The sequence below is a fragment of the Corvus cornix genome, chromosome 14, assembly GCF_000738735.6.
Source record: "Corvus cornix cornix isolate S_Up_H32 chromosome 14, ASM73873v5, whole genome shotgun sequence".
Classification (NCBI taxonomy): domain Eukaryota; kingdom Metazoa; phylum Chordata; class Aves; order Passeriformes; family Corvidae; genus Corvus; species Corvus cornix.
In genome coordinates this window covers 6,445,994-6,465,739 of record NC_046344.1, presented here as the reverse complement: position 1 = coordinate 6,465,739, position 19,746 = coordinate 6,445,994, and the positions used below count along the sequence as shown (strand labels likewise).

The following is a 19,746-nucleotide window of genomic DNA, read 5'->3' as shown; positions in this document are numbered from 1 at the left end:
CTCTCATTGCCTAAATCTGCTTCATTTTTAACAACTTCTCCAACTTAAGGCATGTGCAAACCTTAAGAGTGATCAGCTGTGTTACTTTCAGACCTTTTCTAACACTACTGAACACCCCATACCTAATGATTCAAGCTGTAGGCCCACAGAACACCTGCCTGGTACCCGCCTGGATGACACCTGCACTAACACCTGGTTAGTTTGGTTTTACATTTTTTGTATGATTCCAGTTTCTTACTGAAACTTTTAGTGGCAAATGAAGTGCCTTGAATTTAAATACACAACAGCAGCAATGATAACTGAAGAGGTAAGGTTTGTGTGACCATTTTATTCCCAGAGCAATGGATATTGGTTTCAATTACACCCATTTTACATTCTTGATCAAGTCCCACACCAATCCATCATTTATTCTGACTGGAATCAATACCTGACCAATACACCCCAGGATTACTGGGATCATCTACTCCTGACTTTGAGTGTCCGTGTTCTATTAACTTTCTTTGGTCCTCTGGAACTCCCTTTGCCATTGCAATAGGAAGAGGATTATTTAAAGGAAACACCCATCCCTTCTAATAAATACTGTCACCACAGCATTTACTTTTGCCCACAGACCATTTGCTGGGGGTATCACCCTCAGCTCTGGAAGGAGCCACAGCCCCACTGAAGGGCAGGAACTGCAGTGAGTGAGGCTTTATTTTGCAACATTTCAGACTTACTGTGCTGTCAGATATGGTAATGCACTGGCACTGCAGGATTTAAAGCAACACCATCTCCTTCTAGAAGGTAACTACCTTTCACAACAGGAGTCATGGAATGTACCACTTACTTATTATCATTGTTTAGACTATCCGTCGGCTGCTGGTACTGCCCGTTCATTCTGCTCTCTTTACTGCAACACACATACACACAAAAATCCAGTCACTTAAAGCAGTGGCTTCCCAAACCCAGGAAATTGGTCTGACATGACACACAGCCTGTTTGCTGAATCCAGGTCCTTATTCCAGCTGAGCAGCAAAGGGCTGATTGCGATGCTAAAGACGCTTTACTTGCTCTCACAGCAGTGCTACATCACAAACACCATTTCTCCTCCTAGTCAAAGCTTCAGTGCTGCAAATACACATCTGTTTACATCAAATGTTTTATCCAAAAAGCTTAAAAACAGGTTAAGGAAAGATTTGTATTCGAAACCCGGGAAATTATCTAATTACATCAATCCTTTATCTTGTGATGGGTCAATCATCCCGGCTCTGACTTGTAAATTCATTTTATGTTTTGACAGCAGCAATAGGATTATGCTGTTGATTTCTTAGCTGGTAAAATTCAGACTACTGAGTTATGCCTGCTGATTATCCCATCTCTATTGCATTATGCTGGATACCTTTCATCATCAGAGCCTGTTCTGTCCAGGGAGAATTCACCACAGAAGAACAAGGAAGTCTCAAAATCTCCAGAATATATTGGAATAAACCATATATTCTTAATATAACAGTATTTAACAGAGCTTCAGGGCTCTCCTTTCTCTCTTGGTAGAAGCATCTACTTTCTTCCCTCGGAAATGAGGAGTGCAGGCAAAGCATGAAATTGTAAGTAAAATTTCAGCATCAAATAGAGTCCCCTGTTAAGAGATACCATGGTTTGGGGCTTTCTGCACTGCTTCAGATATAAATTAAGTCTGAATATCCTCTTGCATATTTACATGGAATATCTGACAAATACTTTTTAATTAAGCTGATTAAATTCCTTTCATGAAGGTGTATTTATATAAATGCCATGTCTTCCACAAACCTGGGAGGTGGGAGAAGTCTTGCTGTTTTATTTTAATCTGGACTATGTTTTTGCTTCTTGCAGCATTCTCTAAACAGAAGGTGAAGGTACTAAACAACCCCCCCAGATTTGCATATGTGCAGGAATAAAGAGGAAGGATTTTTATAACTTCAGGAACACTGAGTTAGGGATTAGGTTGGCTCTATTCTGGCCAACTGCACAGGATGGCAGGTGGGTGGGCACTGAGGGGATGGGACCAAAGCAGGGATCTGGGTCTATAAATTTAACAGGAAACCAGAAACACAACACACATTAATTAAAACCCCCCACCACACTGTTTAAAAATAAATTCTTTTTTGGCACATGAGACTGAACAGCTTATCTAAAAATGGGTTTAGACAAGCTACACCTTCCACAGAGAAGCTCATGGCAGAAGTACCACCACAGACACTGTTCTGTACCCTCAAGGATGCTCCTTGTTTCGTGCTGCACATGTATGAACTGGTAACCAGTTCTGCCCAGGTCTGTGGGGGGGTTCTGGACTTGGTACCCACCTGGAAGCCATGAAAGGTGTCATGTCCAGCTCCAGTGGAAACGAGACATACGTAGTGATCTTCCGCCTCAGTTTGGCTGAGTGTTCAAACCGCTGCAGGCAAAGAGCAAGAGGTTTATTCTTTAGAAAAAGGTTAAGTTTTATGTCTTTTTATAAATGTCCTAAGCTTAGAAACAGTAACATGAAAGCACATTAGCAGTCACTATGCAGGGACAGCTCCAGATTTTTCCTACCAGCTCTCTGGGAATGCCCATGTAAATAACAACACTTTTCTACCAGCAAAATAAACCGCCATTTAGGGACTCAATGTTAATACAGTATTAATTAGATTATTTACCTTGATATCTATGCATACAAACTTATTCCCACCTGACACCAAAGAAAAACTGTATTAAACAGGGAGAGCACACACAGCTTTACCCGAAGCAGTGTTCATTTGCACTAGGGCTGTTCAAACCCATGGCTGCTGCCTACCCCAGCTCACAGAACTGGTGGTAACAGGAGCTTGCCTTCAGATTGACACACTGAATCCACCCATCCAATCATCTCAAGTGACAGGAATCAAGCCTACATAGGAATACCCATTCAAATTAAGGCAAAAAATGGAAAATGCTAACAAAAAAAGCCTTGTCCCTCAGCCAAAAGGGGCCTGCAATACCCACCATCCTCTCCTCGTCTCCTTCACTGAACATTAAATGGAAACAGGAACAAATACCAGAAAGAGATGAATGAGTTTCTATTTAAAGGCAGCTTTCAATTTCAGAAATTCTGCTCTATTTACACTTCAAGTTAATTATTTTCCAATTGTGATGCTGTAACAATTCCCTAGCAACAGATCCAGATGTGAAAAGCTGAGACTTCTGCAATTCTTATCTTTTGTGTTTCTCTCTTGCTTTAACACATGAAATGAAATTTGCATTTTGCATAGACATGACAGCACAATCACTTAGGACAAGTAATTTATTTTCCAGAAGATCTTCAGTCATTTAGGATAACACAAATCCTGAATTAAGTATAGGAAAAGAGTAGAGAACATTCACCTTGACTTGCTCCAAGAGCAGAATCATGAAGGTGTGTCTTGTTAACTACTCTATAGCAACAAAAACAAAAGCCCAAAACTGCCTCCAAAAGCCAAGCACTCCTGAAACCTCAATTCAGTGATGCAAGAATGTCCTTCAGAAGACCCGAAACTGCCAAATTAAAACAACAGAACTGTGCTTTTACCCCGTCCAGTCAGGCTATAACACCTTTGGCATGTGACATTGCACATCCTCACAGTTAATGCTCAAGATGCAGCTGAAGATGATGGTGTATGGGGATGAACACCTGAAGGCATGACTGTCCCAAGGGCTGGGAAGGCCTGTGAATTAGAAGGGGAAGTCTTTCCACCTGTAACACCTTTTTCTAGGACGTGGCATGGCTTTCCAAGGACCCTTTGCCTCTTGACACAGAATGACCTTCACCTGCTGTGACAGCTGCCCACTTTACATCACATTTCAGACAGAAATTGTACAGGACTTAACTACCCAAGGGCCCCAACTGTGACATTATCTGCCATGATTTCACGTGACATCTGCTTTGGAGATGTTTAAAATGTTTAAAACTTCACTGCAGTCGGGAAGATACAGTAATGTTTCTCCACTGATACCAGAACTTTTCCACGCTTTTCCTTCAATACAGTGGCATTCTTTCAGTAAAAGTGTAAAAATTGTACCATGCAGGATGAGGGAGTGTTACTGGAGATTGGTTTCTGTGCTGGTTCAGGTTTTGGACCAGCCCTCCATCTTGTCTCTAGATTCAAGTTGGTCAAGTTCCCCCAGACACACTGCAAAGCTACCTCAGAGATAATGTAACACTATCTTAACAGAAAATCTAGCTGGGCAAGGCAAGCTATTTTTTATATTAGTTTATATCAGAAAAGTTTAGTCAGTGAAAGCCAGAAGACATGTCCAGGAATTCAGCTCATCCCCTCAGAGAGGAAATCACATCCTCTGCTCTGCTGGCCCCCCATGAACTTACTTTGAGATGAAAACAGGCCACAATGGGTAACTTCTTCATAGTGAGTTGTTTGGTAGATTCTTGGTAGCTATGGCAACCACTACATTTGATTTTGGCACTGCTTCCTAGATGTTCTGGCCTTGTAAACCTAAAAAAATATTGAAAAGCAAAGGAATGCACAAAACAATCAGATGATTTTTGATGCCTGCTGAAAATGCTTTTACTTGTGGATCACTGGCACCACAAGAGACAAGAGTCACTGGGTTTTAAGAAATTTTGGAAAAACCTACAATAAAACCATAATAATGTAAAGTGCTATGGCTCAGATATCCAAATCTGACATTGATCACTGCTCTTAACTTGCACTGAAGTGAATCAGCAGCTGAGCTCAGTGTTAGTTCATCTCCTACAGCAGAACAGCTCATTTTCCTACAGAAAACAAAGAAAGATCTTTTGTTTTCGATCCCAAAAACATTGATATGGAAGACACTCTTCTGGCAACACACTATTCTACCTTGTAGCCCTCCAGGGCTGGGATCAAAGCTCTGAGATGGAAAGGCCTGTAAACACAAAGTTCTTTTTAAAATACACATACCCTTCTAAAAAACCTTTGTTGACAACTAGAAAAATCTCTCTGAAAATTTTCAGACAGAACTGCTCAAAGGAGCCATGGGAAGAGACCATTAGGGAACAGGGAAGTGCTCACAGAAAATGGACTGCCTCGATGCTCTCACTACGAACTAAAGCAAAATCCCTCTTTTCCAGAAACTCAGCACAGAAAGGCCAGGACCCTGGACTGCTCAGTCCTTTCTTCCAAGTTTAGACTTCCATAGGGCAATCAACCATTTCCCCAGAGGCTGCCTTGCAACCAGGATTTTTGAGATGAAATATTTTGAAATATGGTTAAAAATTTTTCATTAATGCACACGAAGAACGTGAGGGCAACACGGTGTCAGCTCATCCTTCACCCTCCTTCTGACTGTGGCCAAAGCAGCCTCCAGCACTAAATGACATCACAGCCTCTTGTTTAATTAAGATTTCCTCTACCTGGTCTATGTGTCATCACCCTCTGGTTTGGTTTTAATGTTTTAAAACATTGCTTTATGTTTGTTTACCCTTAAGTCTCTAAAAAGGCTTATAAACTTGTTCTGATTGTTTGGAATGCCCTTATCTTTCCATTTTTGTGTCACATTCCTGTTCAATCCTTCCTTCTTCAGGTCAAATTCAGCTGCATGGCCACACTGACATGAACTTACACACCTTCCTTCTTCCTAACCTTTGGATAAAAACACAGACCCATCCTCTTTATCCATTAGAGTTCAACTTCTTTCCAAAGTCCGTATTAAAAGTATCTCTGAACCTGGATGCTTTTCCTTCCCTATCATCACCTTTGATTCTACAAATGTCTATGTTGAAGAACATCACCAAAATTCGACTGGTTTTGCCTCTTGGTGCATTCCTGCATTAGCAATTTTTCATTTGTGGTAATTCCCTCATTTCCTTAAAATTATTGATCTTAGCAGCGTCAAGAAGATTAGAAATCAGATGTTAGAGACTATGAATTTTTATTTCAGGAAGATTAGCTTTGCCCCAGGCTCCAGGTAATCTCTTCCTCAGGCAAATATCTGCATTTGCCACAAGAGAATGACTTTAAGATCTGCTGAAAGATCCAAGTGAACTGTACAGAAAGCCATAACCTTCTCCCCAGGTACCTGTTTCCAAGATGCCCAAGTTTCAAGCTCAGAATTACCTTTTCTTTTTGAAAGCTCCATTCCTTCAATCCTTAATGGCATCTCTGCAACTCATCTGGCAGTAGCTGACTCTCAGTTTTGCTTAGAGCAAAATCTGATTCCTACTTGGTGTTAGAATTTAGATAAATATTAAATGCAATGTAAACTCTTTTCATGTGCTTCCTCAGCCACCAGAACCAAGAACATGGAGACAGACATTAGTGATTTTGATCATGTAAAACCACGTTGCCTGGCAGCAGCCAATGCAAAATTTGTTTTCTTCTTGCATCATGTGGCAACTGGCTTTGAGTGCTTAGTGTTGCTCTGAGCCTTTTTACTTTCTCACATACAAACAACTAAAATATGTGTAAAAATGATGTTTGGGGACAGAGCTGTGACAAAGCATCACTTAATCCCAGTGGTCAGAGCCACCTGGAGAAGGGGATGAAGCCAAACTCCTTTTCTCCAAGCCCAAGCTGTGTTTGTGCCAGGCCATACCTTCGCAAGCAGTCTGTGAGGGTGGTGGTGCCTGACACGTGGCTTTCCCCATTCACGACACTGCCATCGCTGCCCGGACTCAGCGGCCAGAACGGGGTGGAAGAGCCTGGCAGATCCAAACTGATGTCCCAGAACGGGTCTATCGTCGTGGAAACGCCACTGTGGAAAAGAGAATGGTTTCATACACCTTTAAAGGAAGCCAAATGAACAGCTGCTCTCTTGCTTTGGGGTGCACTCCAGGTACTTAATTTTAAGGACTTTGGGATCTCCATCACCCCTAGAGGGCACTCAGAGATGACAGAAAATAGAGCTGCTCAGAGTGTTTTCCCATAGTTGATCGTTTTCCTGGTATTTAAGAGCTGTATGTTTGGGGAAATGTACATGATGTGTGAAATGCAAAATGTAAGTATTTAAGACACTTCCCCACTCACTGGAGCCCTGAGACTTAAAGCAGAGCTGCTCTGAGACAGAAGCACTACTGACCAGTATAAACCAGTCAACATCTGCGATACCTATGTGCCATCCAACTAGTTTAGAAGCTGGTCTTGTCTGCTCAAGACATGGAAGATGGTGCTTAAGGCTACCTCAAAAAAGAGAAAGCTTTTTAAATACTTTTGCTGTCCAGCAGTGCACTGAATTCAGCTTTGCAGTTCCTCTCTGCATCTCCTACAGCCTTTGGAATATGAGAGGCCAAAGAATAACTGCACCAAGGAGTAGCTCTTGTTCTCCATCAGAGTTCTCTAAAGACAGCTGAAGACAAGCCAAGAGCCAGACTGAGGAAAAAGCTGCTCAAAATTTTAACTGCTATTGACTCAAATCTTTTCTTCCAGCATCCACATTTTTAAGAGAACTTCAGGGGTCTAAGCTCCCTGTTAGGCTTATTTTTTGAGTTCTCTTTTCCCCTAAAATTCCTGTCTTTCACTCTGCAATCTCATTAAGCCTTCAATATTCTGCCTTTATCCCCTGGTTCATTTGTGCAAAAGTTACCAGTTTTTAGAAGAAAACTTCTTTTGTCAAAGTTTCATCAATGTTAATATTGTGTCATAACAAATCAGGCTTTGCATTATCACATAAGGATTCTGTGGCTCTACCTGGCAAAGAACAAAATTTCCTATGTTTTCCTCACAGTAAATCTTTTGCAAATCCCTCCAGGAAACTGAGAATAAAAGCAGATTCAAGCAAGCCCAGCCCATGTGCAGGACAGCAAGAATGCAAGGCAGAACAAAAAACAAGAACTCTGACTTCTGCACTATGGCAACACTAAACATCTCCAAAGAAAAGTCAACTTGCTCCAGTACAGAGCAGAATAATAAATACATTTTTCCATACTCTTGTAAAGGCTTTTTTCCTGGTACCTGAGATTACATTGGGTATCAGCCTCTTTGAGACCTCTCCTGATGATACATGAGGCTCCTGACTGAAGGAAAATGTGGTTCTATATAATTTTCTTCAAACATAATTGCAATTATGTATTTCGAAATTCAAAGAGATCTTGGAAGTCTTTTTCTTATGATCTTGGAAAACAACCACCTTTTCCAGAGTAGTAAAACATTTATGTGCATAAACCTGTGGCACTTTCCAGGCAGCTTTTTAGATATTTCTTAATATATGACAGTTAACTGGTAATTGATTACATTTAGCTGATAGAATTATAGAATCCCAGGATGGTTTGGTTGGAAGAGACCTTAAACATCATCTCATTCCAGCCCTTGCCATGGGCAGGGACACCTTCCACTAGACCAGGCTGCTCAGAGCTCCATCCCGCCTGGCACTGAACACTCCCAGGGATAGGGCAGCCACAGCTTCTCTGGGAAATCTGGGCTGGTGCCTCATGGTGCTGCATTTACACAGTTCTTGTCTTTCTGGAGTTTTGCTTGTATTTATTGGTATTCAAGAGAGGAAAGGTTCAGTGCACTGCAGTGGAGGGGTGCAGATTTGAAGCAGAGCCCAGGGTCAGGAAAAAGTGACTTACTGGCAGACTTGACAGGTAACATCCGACTGCAGTCCACCTGTGAAGATTTGGTCTATGATGCAGTTACAGTGGTTGGGGTTGTTGGCCTTCTTCCCATTATCATCACCTGCAGGAATGCAAACACAGGCTTAGAAGTCAAAAATCCTCTGACGGAAGAGTGGTTTGTCTTGGACTGTGTCTCCAGTAACTCCTTCTAACTCCAGCTTATACTGCAAGTTCACAAGGATAATACAGAACCCTGCAAAAGCTGTGCATTGAAGAAAACAAGGGAACAAGATGGGAACTCCTTGAAAAATATAGAAGATAATCGGAAGGTGACTAAATGTAGAGGTGAAACTTCAAGCCATAGCAGCTCTTAGCCAAACCCTTGCTCAGGGTATCTCCCTTTACAGAGATTTGCTTTCCACTGCCTGGCATAAAGATCAGCTCCTAAGACAAAGGAGTTGCCAAGGTGGTTAATGAAAATCAATATTTAAACTTCACAGAGAAAAGAAACTTCAGCAAATGCTACTTTTTAATTCTATCCCAGTCAACTTCTGTGAGCAGAGTGAGAGGAGAGGGTTTGTTAAGAGCCATTCTCCCTCAGCCCACTGCCTCCATCCCGGCCTTTCAACATCAACATGCACCTTCCATGCAGGTTTTTGTCAGTGGGAAAACAAAAGCTCTCCTTATCTTAAGTGGGGAGATAATGCTGCGTCCTCCTCCAGCTTCTCCAGAGGCACACTAATCCTCTGAGCTCCCCAGGGGCGCAGTGAACACATTCCCATCTTTTAGGTATCATGCACTGTCACTGCAGGTCCCAGGAGTGCAGAGTCATTTTTAGCATTTGAGCGCTGAGATTGAGCCAATTCAGCTTTCTCACAATAAGCAGAGTATTAAACAACCGAGCACTTCTTCACACAGTTCTCAGCTTCAAAGCCTTCTCCCTTCATTCCCCACAGGTGAGCTAAGAACGATACCCTTTTCCTTGGATTTCCAGACTGGGCACTGCTCATTTTCCTTGAGCAGGACAGATGCAACTGGCTTTGCCTTGCAATCAGAGATGTACACATCAACTATATCACAGCACCAGCTAATTTTTTAAAATACATCTCCCATCTCCTTCAACAGCAACTGCTACACCAGAACTAAGTTTGGCCAGGTTTCCCAGTGTCCTTAACTTATTATTAATTTGATTTCTGAAACTGAAATGCTAAGATTGAAATACTGAAATACTCCCCAAATCTCAGCTATTTCCCAAAACCGATAAATTTCTACTCAAGAATGTCCAAAAAACCACCTGAAGAAACTAGAAGTGTAGAGCAACGGGCCATTTTCATGTGTCTAATGTGTTCTAGCTGGAGTTTTCTTGCAGTAGGAGCAAATAGAATTATATTCTTTTTTTTCCAATGAAGCTTTAGAATTATGTTGAAAAATATTATATAACAATCTGGCAAAGGTTCCACCGGATACTAAGTGTGGAAAAGCAGTCATAGGTGATACCTACTAAGCTGAAATGGGCCACTTGAGTTAATTAGATGCTAAATGCCTCAGGAAAAGTTCTCCCTCAGCGCTGGATTTAGGCTTTAGAAACTTTTGTTTGAATTGCCAAGAAAAGCACATTGTTTCCTTAAAAAGGCTCTTGAAGAAAATGCCCTAAAATTAGATTTTGAGTGTATGAAGTTCAAGTTGGGGGTTATCACACCCGGTCTGAGGCACTTCTTGATGAGAATTTCAGCTAAATCTTACTGAACTTAAGTGCTTTTAAAGGCCTCATTTATGCTAAGCTAATGAAGAGGGCATACAGGATAGACTGTGCAAGGCATCCTGCACCTACAGATAAAGCTTCACTCATATTTACAAGCACTAAAGAAAAAAAATTCAAAATAGAATTAACTTGAGTTTTAGTTAAAGCTCCACTTTTCCTTTTTAAAGAATCCACATGCAACTACCACAACCTTGTAATCTCCCCATTTCAAACATTGTCTCTGCTTTGTTTTGAGGGGGCAGAAGGACAAAAGCAGTGCTGAGAGCTTTTCCCTGGACCACAGGTACCATCCCAGCTGGACACCTTCAGCAGACAGTTATTTCCTCCTACAGAGAGAACTGAGCTCTCCCTTTTCAATTACACAAGTCAATTAGGATCAGCGATGAGAGGGTCTCAAATGAATATCCTGCAAGCTTGTTCCCAGCAAAACAGAAGGGTATTACCCACTCAACATTATTTCCCATGACATTTGGTTGGAGAGGAGGGAAAAAGGAGTAAGATTACCACCTACACACATTTGTCAATATGGAACAGATGCTGAGGGGAGGTATATTATGCAGCTGAGAACTAGAAGCTGCTAGATTGTTGTGTTCAAGTTAAGGTTCCCTTCAACATTTCTGTCTCCCAAATTAGGTTTTAATTTAATATATATTTTGGGGTTTAAATCCAGTCATAATTCTTACCAGGGAAATCAGCAGCTTATTCTAAGAGAGGTCAGCACAAGACTAAAAGCAAACTTAAAAATACATCAATGTACACACTAATGTGATTATGAGAATGGCGGAAAATTGAGTTCAGAAGTTTGGAATCAAATTAAATGCAGATTTCAAAAAACCCCACACAAGTTACTACTGTGTCTGTGCAATAACTAAGCATGTTAACTTGTGTTCAAATTAGGCATTTAATATACTACTAAAGGTAAATAACACACAGCAACTGTAAAAACAGCTATAGACAACTTTTTAAGATTGTTTTTGGTTTTGATATAAAAACCTAAGTTTTGCCTCAATCTTCCATTCTGTATTTTAAATGAGAAAAGGGAAGTCAAGAATTGTCAGATTTCAAAAGGGGTGTTTATCAAAACAAGACATTAATGTTAATATTTCTGTTTTGCTTTGGTCCCTGGTGTTCTGAACAAGTGCTTGTTATTTCTGACAAAGCAGTGTACACACAAATCTATATGGATCAGAGCAGATGACATGTTCCACAAGCATATGCTCTATCAATTCCTAAGAATATCATACAGAATTCACAGAGCAGGGCAGTGTTTTCCTCCCAAATCTCAGTACACCATTCTTTTTCTGGCTTCAGATTTGTTTTGTAGCACTCCTTGTTACCGGGGAATGCAAAATGCTTCATGAAATCCAAATAAGTGAGGCACAATCCGTTTTAAAGTACTACTCTTCTTTTCTTAGACTACTGAATAATGTTTGGGATAAAAACATAGGATTACTTCTATTTTTCATCTTGCTTTTTGAACCTTTGTATACCAGTGCCCACCTCTGCCACTTGAGTGCTGTTACTCCTGCAATAAACACAGAAACCCCCACAGCCAGTGATGTCACTGGACAGAACATTAATTTTTGACTTGCAGTCTTGATCCATTTAACAGAACAGTAATTCTGGTCTAAGCTTCTCCAAGCTTGAAGATGTCTGAGACAAAGGTGGGAAACTAAAAAGCGTTTGCATGATTGGAACCTCACTAGTGTGGAAGTTTGCAGAGCACTGGTGATAAAGATGCATCTGTCATGTTGACTAAAAGCTGACTTAATGCTTTACAGCCTGGGCAGAAATACAGATTATTTACACTATCTTTTTCCACCAAAATACTACTTTCCAGTTAGATCACCTGCCTCCAATTGTTGGAATGAAAAAGATGTGATGCAGAGGCAAGACAGACTTGACCCCTTTTATTCAGAAATATTTTCTATTACTCCAGCAGCAGAGAGGAGCCCTGTTGGGGGTTCAGAATATGCCCTGCCCAGATGTCACAGCTCAAGCCAACAGTGCCTGCACATCTATCACCCCATAGACAGGAATTACATGGAGATCGGACAGGTATCCTGGTCTTCCAAAGCTCCACAGATGCCACTAAAACAAAGTTTAGATTGAACCAGCATTTAAAACACCAACCAAATCAAAGCAAAACTACCCAGGCCAGCCAGCCCACATAATCATCCCAGGGCAGTTACAGGATTACCAAACTTTTATCTATATGGACATCAAAATCACATATTTTTCCTAATTTAGGCAGTGACAGATCAACAACAAATATTCACAGCTTTGTCTTCACTTGCATTAAGACACTTCCTAGAAAGCTGAGTAAATGGAATGGAAAAGGGATACATGACTAATCACAGCCAAACAAACATTACTGGGTATTTATACATATGGAACACTTTCATTTACTTTGGTGCCTGAAGTCTTGGTGATCATGAATAATGTCCAAAAACTAGAGCAAAATTTTCCCCGTCACTTTTATTTGACTGTGTGTTAATTGTAGAACTTCATTACTATTGACTGGAAGCTTTAAAAGGTTTTTTTCCTTCATTAAAATAAATATTTAATATTAGCAGGGGAGGTATTATTTGCTTATTGTAGCTGTAGGACATGTTCTCACTATTAGTAATAATATTTTTATATCTGCACACTTCACATGCATGTGTGTGTCTGTGTGGATACACAAGTGGGAAAACTTTATCATTACACTGAACACTAGTTCATTCCAAATGTGGTTTTGCATGACTATACTTGAAATTCTGGTTTAGATAACTTGTTTGGTTCCCACACAACTGCTCAACCACTTCTTTTAAATTACCTTGATGTGGTATAGATTATTTACTATGATTTAATAAAAGCCTCTCTATTTCTTTAGAAACAGAAATTTGAAAACCTAGGTGCAGAGATGTCAAGGAAGATATGCCAGAGAAATTCTTCATTTAAAGTCAAACCACATTTTTTTAAAAAGTCTTTTTGGATTCTTTATCAGTTTGAGAAGAGCTCAGGGACCTTTACTGTTGCAAGTTTTTCTCTTTGCAATTCTGAGAAACAAGTACTACTTCATTAATTAATGAGGATGTGTAGAAGAAATATAAGCATCATCTTATATCAAAGATGAGAAGAAAAGCTTCAAGATTTGTTAGATCAGTGGTTCATAAACTTTACAGGAACCAAAACCTGTTTCTGTTTGCAGCTGAATTTATTCAGTGTTAAGAAGTGAGAAGTCAGTACTTGGGTAGATTCTGTTCCTTACTGGACTTCCACACCAGTTTAATTTGGATTATTGAAATCCATTTAGTGATTGTCAAATGACAGATATTAATAACATCAAAGGAAATGCTCTGTGTACTCCTGTCCTTGGCAGTACTTTTTTTGGAGAAGATTCTTTTGGAGGCACCAATTATGGATGTGAACAAGCCCATCTGCTGCCATGCAGGGCTATCTCAGAGATAAAAGCAAGACTCACAATGGTTCAGAGAAGCAGCAGCAGCCTTCCCTTTGACAGTCCTCTGATAAGCCAAAAAACTAAACCCTAAGTGCTTTTCCTAAGAGCATTTGAGGCAAGTTGAGTGCTTAAAGCTTCTTTTTGATAACCAAGGACTTTTTGTTTGTTCTGTTAGCATCAACCCTACTACTTTTCCCTTGGAGGAAGAGTAAAAATTTCTCTGCTGCAGTAAGTTTGCTACAGCAAACATTGTCAGATTGGGAAATTTCCAGTTCAGCTTGAGTTCAGCTAACTAACACAAAATACATCATTTCATATGATATTACAAAATCAAGACTTAGATACTTTGTGTCAAAAAGCATGGCACTAAATATTTTTATTGTATTGTACAATTACATATTGTTCTATACAGACTAATAAAACAAGATACCATAACCACCCATTGCTCTTTCTTACTCACATTTCTGTAAGCAATTTGGTATCAGAAATACAGTAGAATCATATTTAAGCAGAATAATAGTATTAAGACATAACCTTCCCTATGTTATTTTCATCAGTCACATGACACACTGACTAAGAGTTCTAACTACTTCAAGTATAAATAGAATTAAAATGGCAATTTAAAAGAAAAGACAGTGACTCACAGCCAATAAGAGAACATCATGATGGTGATTCAAACCAGTGTACAGGCTTGTCTGCTTCTAACTCTTGGTACTTTTTGACAGTGGGAATGGTTTATTTATTTCTAAATATTTTAAGTCTACTGAACATTTTTAAAGGAATTTGCTAAGAGTGCTGTACTGCCACTAGACTTGGTTTAAGAAGAGATGGCTCTACTTCCTTTTTGATGCAATAATCCTTGTTGATCGGAGCCTCAGGACAAGCCTTACCTTTGCAGTGTCTGTGTAGCACATCCAATGCAGCAATGAGGAACTCGTGTGCATCTTGTTGCTCGTACCCTGCTAAATGCCGTGCGTGAGTCCATACCAGGTGCAATAACCTATATGGAATGTGAGGAGATCGGTGCCCAGAGTAAAACTGCTCAAAGCAAAGAGAAGGACATGACTGTTAACAACTTACGTAGCCTCAGTGCATTTCATTATTAAAAAGTTAAATGAGCGCAATTAGTCAAATCAATTTAAACCGTTTAATTCTGATGGTCTTAATAATAAAGGAGAGAGACAGCTCTTTGACTACTGAAGAAGTGATCTCAGAACTGAGCACCTCAGTTTTCTCCCCTGAAATTCCATCAGCTTGTGACAGATTAGTCTGAAAAATGTCGGGGTGCAGGGAGTGGGGCAGACAGACACAAACATCACTCACAATTTGCTTACTGATACCACTGGCTTTTATTAAAATAGCCTGGGGAGGAAAGAAAGGAAAAAATCCTGCATTTGAAAAGGATCAGCAATTTCATTCACAAATTATATGAATGAAATGCTCCCCCCATATCAGAACAAACACTGAAGATGAGAATATTAGATGCTGACTGTCAGCCAACCCCTGACCCATGGCAGCTCTGCATCCAAACGCAGTGCACAGTCCAATTTTATGGAAAAATTTCCAAGCAGGGCAGCAGTCTCATGCCAGTACTGGCCTTTCACTGTAAAAGGCTTTAAAAACAACTTTATTGAGCCAGCTGTTTGCAGAGCTGAAGGTCCCCATTCAGTCAACGATCCCCAAAACCAGCTGCCGTCACCGCTCCAGCAGGGTGTCCCTGCCTGGGAATCTGGTCCTGGACCAGCTCCTGCATCTGCTCCTTCATCTGCTTCAGTCAAAATCTGATGAGCTGGCTCCAGAGTGACTAAAACTGCCCCAGGTGATTTTGCCAGAAGCACATTAGACAGTGCACAGATGAATTATTCAGTCACCCCAGCCTGATGTGAAACTCTGCTGCTGGGGGGTGACACAGCTGGGGAGGGAAATCAGCACAGGGCACAAGGACACTGCCCACTGCAACTTTTTTTAATTAAAAACAAGCCCGGTCCCACTTGAAAAAACCCAAACAAAGAAAAAAAACCCAACCAACCAACCTATCCCTAAAACACATGCCAAAACAACACCCGTGCTAAGGGTCTGTGTTTCTCTGGGTTGAGGTTCAGCCCCTCCTTTATCCCTGCATAGTGATACCAGTTCCAAAAGCAAAGCAGGGATGCTTGCGGTGTCCCTGCAGGGAGTCAGAAAAGGCCCAAAAGAGCTTATTCACTTGACAGAGTAACATTTTATTTCTAGTAAGTGAACATTTGTAAGTCATTTTGCCTTCCCTCACCTTCAGCAAATGCTGCCTGCAACACCACAATTATGTTTTCCCAAGATCCTATCAAAGCCATGGTGGTTTCTTTTCAGTTACTCTTCCCAAACAGAAGACCGTAAGTGGCAAATACACAAAGAACAAAAGTAAGATTTAAACCCCCAGCAGTATATAATTCTCATCCTTATTGGAAAAGTGAGCTTCTTTCCCCAACCCTGAATTTTCCTCTGCAGAGTCTGTGAGCATTTTATGTAAGTCCAAGCACAGGCACTGTGCTACAAACCTGCTGAGAGAAAACACTGTATCTTAAGAGACAGGCTGGCAAAACGCAGCACACGCACAACCTTCATCTAGTCCTCATATTGGTAGGGTTTGCTACATGATTTTAGTGTATTTCCTCCCACAGAAATTTCTTCCTCACAAGCTCTGCTTTTCCCAAACAAGAAGCTGCACCTCTGCAGCCAAACACCACAAAATGCTCCTATAAATACAACGATCAATAGTTAACTGTGATGCCAACAAGGATGACACCAAGGGACTGGAGCAGGACTGTGGTAATTGAAATCTGCTGACGCAGCTGCTGCTCAACATAATTCAGGGAACTGCAGCAATAAAACTTCCCTGTTCTGTCACTCCTTACAATTAGTCCCAGAGCTCTCCGGTCATTTTAACCACCAGCACTCCATGTAATTACTCCACTGCAGACATGAGACTTGCCAGCAGATTTTACATTCTCTGCTGCCTCAGATGGATTTAACATGAAGCTTTATCAAATTATTAACTATTATCACACAAAAAACTAGAAATCTGCCCAGTAAGAATGTGGGGTGGGGGAAAAGCTGCACTGCTCAAATAAATATTAAATGAAACAAAGAATCTGAGCACATTCAATAACAATATTTTAACTGGAATGTATAAAACATCCATCCCATCTCTGTCATTTCCTTGCTGCTGGGAAGAGCAGCCTATCAGAGCAGTTCCAATCCACAAAAAGGAAAAGAGTCCATGTAAAGTCTTATTCCAACCTTTTCACTGAAGTGTGCAAATATAAACAATGATGTATTTGCAGGTCACCTTTAAAACACTTCAATGGCACAATTGTGCAAACATAATTGAAACATTTTTTTTTGTTTAAATTTATTTTCAGTTCAGCAGTATCAGTTGTTTGTATTGGAGAGAACTAGTTTGAGCAATTTCAAAGTGCTGGGTAATATACTGCTTAACTGCTGTTCCAGGAAAGAAAAGGGAGGAGGGGGAGAAAGAACAAACCAACCCGGATTCAAAGCCTCCATTCTTACACAGAGCTCAAGTAAAAGTAATTTTGTTTTTCCACTTACTTAAAACACTTGCTGTTGCATTCTAGAAAGAATCTACGGGGGATTTAGAAGACTGTAGGCTTTGTAATTTGCATTATTGTTACCAAAAATATACAGACACCAGTAAGGTTTTAAAACAAAACAAGACCCCACCGTACACATCTGTATTTCTTTCTCCTCCTCCTGCCAGAAACATGCACAGAAGTTTCTCAATTATGTGAATAAATAGAGACATTTGATTTATCCTGCATATGTATCTGCTAAGCAGTCTCTGAGCTTTGTAATTAAGAGTTTATAGGCAGAAATCCCATACCACGTTCAAGTCCAATCTGAGAAGTCAAAACCTCCTCTTGGAAACTGGTTCTCAGTCAAGACTTTAAATTTTCTGGCAATTTACAATGGATGAAAGGAGTGGGCAACACATGGAACACATGCAAGAGAACACCTTCTGGAGGTTTCCCAAAGAACAATGGTTCAAGGAGTCACAAAATCCATTTTGCTTGCATGAACTCTGTATGTTCTACACTTTTTTCAGGGGAAAGATTTTACTAAATCAGCACAAACTCTATTTTCCATGACAAAATGCAAGGCTTCTGTCTGTAAAGAGCCTTAGCTACACTTCCCCCCTCCCCTCTTGTATCTTTGTTTTAACTTATTTTATACAGAAGTCACTTCAACAGTACCATCTTCAGGTATCAAAGCCATAAATCATCTCCTTTTCCCTCTTGGTCCTCACTTCTCAACTCTTCCTGTGGTTGTGCTGTGCACTGTGATGGGCTCACGAGGATGAGTAATGATGGGAAAAAGGAAGGTTTTGTTCCTTCCATCTCTGAGTGGATGCACTGCATTCTGCTCTGTTCCCAGGTATTCTTGCTATTCCAGTCACAGAGCACAGGAGATACAGGTCTGCTAATCCTACCTTCCCAAGTGGTCATTCTGGAAAGGATTTAGAGAAACCTTGGGGTGTGGACCATGCTGAAATTAATTTTCATTGGTGAAGCAAAACTAAAACACAAACACCAGTAGGTAAAAAGGAGTGCACAAACCCTTTCAGCCAAAAGGCTCAATGAATGGATTCTGTATGTTCTATCTTCCCTCCGTCCAGCTTCACCACTATCTGTTACTCCCAAATCCTTTTCATTCCTTTTCTTATGCAGTGTAAGTCATGTCATGATTCTATTGAGAAACAGGTTTCATGTAGCACAAACGAGAATGTTAACTGATGCAGTCAGATATTTTTAAAACAAACAGAGCTCAATGCTTGGCGTGTCTGCCAGAAAAGCTACCGAGAAAAAACCACCTCAGTCCTGAGAACCATCTGATAGTCATTACTCACCACCAACCTACTTCAAGGTGGAAGAACTTTGTAGCTTCCTATTTCACACAGAGAAATCACTCAACCTATATAACTACATGATCTTAAACAAGAAAAAAAAAAGTGGGATGAGTAACTTCTGTTCAGGAGGCAAAAGAGCAAAACTTGCTTATTTATATATAGGAAGTTTTATTTAATGTTCAAAACAGTCTCTCTTTTTCTCCTGGAGAGTTCCCACTCAGGCACTCACCAGATCCCCTGGCATTCCATTTGCCTAAGATCACACCTTCAGAAAAGAAGGGTGGAGGGGAGATGAAATTAACCCTTGTCCTGATTGTTTGTCCCTGGGTAAGATGCTTTGGGATAACCACACCAGTTAATCCCAGTGGGAAAGCTATGTGAAAACAAGACAGAACCTGAATCAAAGTTTTCCTGGTAATTCAATTACAAAGGAATTCTTAGCCATAGCAGAGATGTCCTGGTTTGCCTTCCTTTGCTCAGACCTCAGCTCTGCAAAGGCAGAATCTTCATTACAACCACTGCACAGAGCTGGGACATGAAACATACTCGGTCCGCTCCAAAAAATGCAAGACTTTTCATTTTCATTCTGAATGCAGAGAAATTAAAACTCACTAGGAACAGAACTGTACAATGGGTCCTGACAGAGTCATAAGCACAACAAGGTATTTACTGCTTGTGAGTTAAAATACACCGAGTTGGTTACAGACCCAACAGCTTTGCTTAGGAGGATTAAGCTCCAGTTTTACTTCAAGGAGGTTGAGTCACTTTCTGTGTCCTCCCACAGCACATGGCTGCAGTATTTAATGTGAAATAAGGACAGAGACTATTGCTGTCTGCACAGTCTGGTGTCACAGATATGGCTGTTCCCTCATCCATACACCCTCATGCTGCAGAACATTAATTAATAAAACTAATGCAAGTGTAGGCATGAATTTTGATTTGAAAATGAAGGCTGAGCTTCCCAAAGTTGTGTGTGAAATTAAACTTGATTACAATCGAAACTAACACAAATGCTGCATTTAAGCCCCTTTTTGGGTAACAGCCTGTTCTTTGCTCCATGCTCATAGTAGCGCAAAAGGCATCCTGAGCCATCAACAGGGCTCCACATACAAAAATGGAAACAAAAATCATTACCT

General features: G+C 40.5%; 1 protein-coding gene across 4 annotated transcripts in view; it reads right to left on the bottom strand.

Moving 5' to 3' along the window:
* The window catches only part of USP22 (ubiquitin specific peptidase 22), a 96,483-nt gene that overhangs the window by 4,311 nt on the left and 72,426 nt on the right, over positions 1 to 19,746 (bottom strand). For 3 of the 4 annotated variants that reach the window (XM_039560117.1, XM_039560116.1, XM_019281686.2), the window contains 6 exons: positions 14,598 to 14,745; positions 8,516 to 8,621; positions 6,544 to 6,702; positions 4,337 to 4,463; positions 2,319 to 2,410; positions 827 to 889 (listed from right to left, as the gene is read on the bottom strand). In XM_039560117.1, coding sequence (XP_039416051.1) covers positions 827 to 889; positions 2,319 to 2,410; positions 4,337 to 4,463; positions 6,544 to 6,702; positions 8,516 to 8,621; positions 14,598 to 14,745 — 695 coding nt within the window. The remainder of the gene's footprint in view (positions 1 to 826; positions 890 to 2,318; positions 2,411 to 4,336; positions 4,464 to 6,543; positions 6,703 to 8,515; positions 8,622 to 14,597; positions 14,746 to 19,746) is intronic. The other variant, XM_039560118.1, reaches the window with a different exon arrangement.